The sequence below is a fragment of the Mercenaria mercenaria genome, unplaced genomic scaffold (assembly GCF_021730395.1).
Source record: "Mercenaria mercenaria strain notata unplaced genomic scaffold, MADL_Memer_1 contig_4404, whole genome shotgun sequence".
NCBI lineage: Eukaryota > Metazoa > Mollusca > Bivalvia > Venerida > Veneridae > Mercenaria > Mercenaria mercenaria.
The window spans coordinates 18,574-24,661 of NW_026462630.1; the positions used below are offsets into that span (position 1 = coordinate 18,574).

Here is a 6,088-nt window from a genome sequence, read left to right on the forward strand (position 1 = left end):
ACCTTTAACAAAACAGCTTTTGATAACTTCTACGTAGTGCTTTCCCCTTTGTTATGCAACTTCATTTGCAAACAAAACAAGTGTTCTGCAAACGAGCTATCAAATCACTTCATGTAAGTATTTGGGGTAAAGGAAAGCATTGATTGCATTCATATTTCATTCAATCAATTTATAATACTATTGTTAATGGTGAACTTTCGCTGCTTAAAGCTTTATTTCAATAGATATCAATAAATGCTTATTGTTTGCATATATACGTACATGTACAATCAGTCAATGTCCAGACGGCGTTCATTAGAAATGAATGTAAGTATTTTTATCCAATCAGTAGACGTTTTGCATAGTAATATTCAGTAGCACTACGCATTTCCTAGAAGAATTTCCATTGGATACGTATGTTAGCGCATGCGCAGATCAAGAAGCAAGTCAAAGGACTTGGCTTCACTTTAGATGACTCTCAGTTTGCTGTTGGTATTCGAAGGAGACACATCGATAATAATTAATTATTTAATTAATTATTTGTTGCACTAGTCAAGCTGGGACTTTGGGACGACAGTACCAAGTAGACAATTTCAAAGCAAGAGAAAGGCATTCTTTAGCAAGATATATTGAAAGGCATTGGAGGCCCGGGTCGTAGTACTCTAGTGGCATTTTAAGAGTCTTTTGCGGCTTATTATACCAGTTGCACCAGGACTTTAGGCTGATATTCCTACAAAGAACAGATAAGGCATTCTGTGTCTTTATTGGTCATAGAAGCCTGGGTCGTGGCATTCTGGTGATTATTTTAGTAAGGCATTTTGCCTTAGCTAAGGGTTATCTTTTTATACATTGTAGTTCTTGTCATTTCAAGTATCTTTGATTATTCTTCTGATTCTTTTATAGACCTTTATATGCTAATCTTTTTCGAATCATTTCTTTTAGAATCACTAAGCAGATAGCTTGAGGAATATTTATATAATAGGCATTTCGCTACAAAAATCAGTTTGACAAGCAGTCATTAGGAAAATTAAATATATGGCATTTTAAGTACTTTCAATTTAGTGTTATTGCATTCTGATACTTTTTCTTGACTTTTTATGATATTAGTATATTTTTATCTAGACCGCTCGGATAAATAATAGCACCCACCGAAATTCGTTACAAAAGTGGTGGCAGCGGTGGGATATTTTGTGAATAATTCTATAAGGCATTTCAATAAAACTGTCCTCACAAAGGCACAATCACCAGTGCCAGCTTACACCTTCCGAATTAATCATTAATATACATTCAAAACAAAATGACTAGTCATTCGAGTGTTTTAAATATGGAAGAGTTAATGCAAAGGTTAACGTATTTAGAGATGAATAAAGTAAGCCTTAGAATGCACTTAGAAATACAGGCTTTAGATAGGCAGTTGTTGGCATGTGGTCCTCAAAAGGCTCCTAATTCGCCTTTGAACAACACTGCGGAATTTTTCCATAAATAAGACAAAGTTGTGCCTGATGGCCCAAAACATAGTACCCCAGACGAAACAAGACACGACATGCATGACTGGACTATGTATCCAGAAAAGACATTGTCAAAAGATAATATGCCTAAACCAAATATTAGGCCATCTATCACACAAAGTACCCAGACACCGACAATGGGATTGAAAGCTATGGGGTCTAGAACTGAGCGTGCAGAAGCACTGACAATGCCAGTTAAAGAAATGCCCAAACCAGATCAACTTGATAGCAAAAAGCTAAGGTTTACCGACCCTAGTCTGCATACGGACGAGCATTCTATGATACATGACAAAAAGCAGGCACCTCCTTCTGCAGAATGCCTTTCCGTCAGTAATGCGGGAAAGCAGCATAAAAACCAAGGAACAAAAGTTAAACCTGCAACATATGACGGTACTAGTAGTTGGTTGGATTACCAGGCACATTTTGAGGTATGTGCGAAAATAAATGATTGGTCCTACACAGAAAAAGGAATGTATCTTGCAGCATCTTTAAGGGGCCAAGCACAGGGTGTGTTTGGTAATTTAGAGAAATCTAATGACTATGACCAATTGGTAAAGGCATTGCAGGAACGTTTCGCTCCTCCAAACCAGACTGGGCTTTATAGAGTGCAATTAAGAGAACGTCGACAAAGGGCTTCCGAGACATTAGCAGCTTTAGGACAAGACATTCGAAGGCTTACGAATTTAGCCTATCCTACAGCACCCGCCGACGTAAGAGAGACTCTTTCTAAAGAACAGTTTATAGATGCATAGATTTCTTCAGATATGAGACTACGTGTCAAGCAAGCACGACCTATTGATTTGAATGACGCTGTGCGCCATGCGGTTGAACTAGATGCCTTTAATAGCGCTGAAAGAAAGCATTTGGAAAGTCAGGGCTTTATGAGAAACATTTCAGATAACACTCATTCACAATATTCCAGGCAAAAAGCACCTACACCACAATACACTGAAAATAACCCTGACTTTGAAAAACGTCAAAAGACTGTAAATGATTTGAGTAAGGCATTCTATGAATGGAAAGATAAATCATCTAAACCGCCCTCAATTCGTACAAACATGGGTACAAGAAAAGACCAACAAAACAAAAGGAAATGCTATACATGTGGGTCTGAACAGCACCTAGCTAATACGTGTCCACAAAAGGCGAACTCTAGAACATTTAGCTCATCAAAACAAAAAGGCCATCTTCGAAATATCGCATCATTCGGAGCAGGGCTCTTTCTTAAATGTAGCATTAATAATATTACACTTGAATGCCTGGTCGATACCGGTGCTACACTGACTTTACTTTCTCACAAAACATGGGATCTGATAAAAGACAGAAATACAGCTTCTTTGGAAAAATCCAATATACAAATCTCTGCAGCTTCTGGCGATCATTTGAACGTTTTAGGCAAAACATCAGTTATTTTTGACATTAATGGAATCCATGTAGTTACAGGGGTACTCATTGTTGAGATAGATATTGATGGCATTATAGGTTTAGACTTTATGAAAGCCAATAACTGCCAATTAGACATTCACAAAAACACTATTACTGTAAAAGGTACACCTTGTCAAATGGTACAGGCTGGTCACTTAGTTTGCTACAGGGTAACAATTGCAGAAATGTGTTACATTCCCCCCAATTCAGAAATGATAGTGACTGGAGAGCTTTCTATACCATCTGCAAGAAAAAATGAACTTGGTATTATAGAACCATTACATGACTACAATAAATGCAATATGGGCGTAGTAGCTAAAGCACTTGTGCATGCCGGAGATACCGTTCCTGTTAGGTTACTGAATACAAGTCAGGAAACGGACAAATACTACCCAGGTACACACATTGCCAATTTAAGCCTCGTGTCTCAAATATCCCCGGTTTCTGCTAGGACACAAAGTCATGTGCACGCAAAGCAAGTACCAGAACATTTGTCAGATGTTTATCAAAGAGCTACTGTAGGGCTTACAAAGACACAATGCCACCAAGTAGTTGATCTTTTGAAAAAGCATTCTAATACATTTTCCAAGACTGATACTGACATTGGTAGGACGGGCATTATAAGACATAATATTGATATAGGAAATTCCCATCCCATCAAACAAACTCTACGAAGAATGTCAGTTCACATGCAGGAGGAAGCAAATAAACAAATTCAAAACATGCTAGAACAAGATGTCATTCAACCATCTTCGAGTCCTTGGGCAAGCGGCATTGTTATGGTGGAAAAGAAAGACGGAACAAAAAGATTTTGCATAGACTTTTGAAAATTGAATGACGTCACGGTGAAAGACGCGTATCCGATACATCGCATAGACGATTCATTAGATCAATTGTCTGGTGCCACCTGGTTTTCATGTTTAGACTTGAACAGTGGATACTGGCAACTAGAGGTAGATCCAAAAGACAGAGAGAAAACGGCCTTTGTGTCCAGACAAGGTTTATTCGAATTTAATGCTCCTGCCTCATTTGAGCGTTAAATGGAAAAGGTATTAGCGGATATAAACTGGGAAATTTCTCTTATTTATTTAGACGACATAATAGTGACAGGAAAAACATTTTCAGACATGGTTCAAAATTTAGATAAAGTCTTCACACGACTAGGAGAAGCTGGTTTAAAATTAAAACCAAGAAAATGCCAATTATTCGCTAGTGAAGTTGACTATTTAGGTTATATCATTTCAAAAGAAGGAATCAAGACGGACCCTAAAAAGATTGAAGCCGTGAAAAATTGGCCTCAACCCACTACTCTTAAAGAGGTGCGGTCATTTCTAGGTTTTTGTTCCTATTATCGTCGGTTCATTGAGAAATTTTCTGAACTTGCAAAGCCTCTTCACAAGCTTTCCGAAAAAGGTCAAAAGTTTTTATGGTCAAAGCAGTGTGAACAATCTTTCCTAACTTTAAAACAAAAGTTGATGGATGCTCCAGTGCTCAATCATCCAGACTTCACTAAGCCGTTCATTTTAGACACTGATGCTAGTGACCAAGCCATTGCTGGCGTCCTTTCTCAAAACATTGATGGAATTGAACGTGTTGTAGCATATGCAAGCAGAACACTCACCAAACAAGAACGGAGATACTGCGTTACAAGAAAAGAACTACTTGCTTTAGTCCATTTTGTAAAGTACTTTAAACACTATTTATATGGTAAAAAGTTCTTGATCAGAACGGATCATGGTAGTCTAAGATGACTGATGAATTTCAAAAATCCAGAAGGTCAAATTGCCCGGTGGCTGGAAATCCTATCATCATTCCAGTTCGACATTGAACATCGTCCAGGTAGACTACATGGTAATGCCGACGGACTCAGTAGAATACATTGTGGGCAGTGTGGCCGATCAGAACTAGAAGAAGGCCATATCAGATCAATCACTGTAGAATCAGAAAACCCTCCTGACATCGAATCTCTTGTTGAATCCCAGGACTCGAATAGGGACATAAGTATTATGAAAGAATGGGTTATGAATGGTCAAAAACCAACTGCTACAGACATTTCAAGCGAAAGTTACTTCCTTAAAACCCTCTATGGTCAGTACCCTTTCTTCAGAGTAGAGAATAACTAATTAATCCGTGAATGGAAAGATCACGAAACAAACACAAAGTACAGTCAAGTCGTAATTCCGTTGAAATTACGCAGAACAATTCTGAGGTTTTCACATGATCTTAATACCGCAGCACACCTAGGTATTAAGAAGACGTTCGAACGAATACGTGCAAAGTATTTTTGGCCAGGGATGAGGAAAGATGTAGAAGCATACGTCTTAGGTTGTGAATATTGCCAGAAAAGAAAAGCACCATTAAAGACTAAAATGGCTCCAATGCAGATAGTTCGTTCAGGCTTTCCTATGGAAAGAATCGCACTGGACATACTTGGGGAATTACCGATAACAGAGCGAGGCAATAAATACATAGTAGTTATTTCGTGCTACTATACAAAATGGACAGTTTCCCAATGCCAAACATGGAGGCATCGACAATTGCAAAACTATTAGTGGAAGAAGTCATTGCTAGGTTCGGTGTGCCAAGTAAAATTCATTCCGACCCAGGAAAACAATTTGAGAGTCGTCTTTTCCAAGAAATGTGCAAACTTTTGAACATTCAAAAGACCAGAACCACGGCGTATCATCCTCAAAGCGACGGAATGGTCGAAAGATTTAACAAAACACTTGCAAGAAGCATGTTTGTAGACGAAAATCATACCAGTTGGGATGAACACCTCCCATACGTCATGATGGCCTATAGGTCATCTGTTCATGAGACTACTAACTATTCCCCTAATATGTTAATGTTAGGTCGTGAAACGACAACTCCGCTTGACCTAATGTTTGAAATGCCCCCGACTATGAATTCCATTCCTGTAAATCAGTGGGTGTGGGAATTACAAGAAACACTTGAAAATAGCCACAAATTAGTTAGGGAAAATACTGGTAGGCCAATGAGTAGACAAAAATCGTATAGAGACACTAAAGTTTCATATGAGAAGTTTGAGCCAGAAGATTTAGTGTATGTCTTTTTCCCTGTAAAACAGGTAGGTTGCTCTTCAAAATTTACATCATTCTGGAGAGGTCCGTTTAAGGTGAATGAAAAGATTTCTGATGTTCTTTACAAAGTTAATT

General features: G+C 38.2%; 1 protein-coding gene across 1 annotated transcript; it reads left to right on the plus strand.

The window, feature by feature from the left end:
• Positions 1-2,251: 2,251 nt before the first annotated feature.
• LOC128553858 (uncharacterized) lies at positions 2,252-3,739 on the plus strand. Its single transcript, XM_053535045.1, has one exon. It carries the CDS (start codon positions 2,252-2,254, stop codon positions 3,737-3,739), a length of 1,488 nt encoding a protein of 495 aa, XP_053391020.1.
• Positions 3,740-6,088: the final 2,349 nt, after the last annotated feature.

Coding starts and splice junctions, on each gene's coding strand:
- LOC128553858 (XM_053535045.1), top strand. CDS start 2,252: ATGAGACTACGTGTCAAGCAAGCACGACCTATTGATTTGAATGACGCT.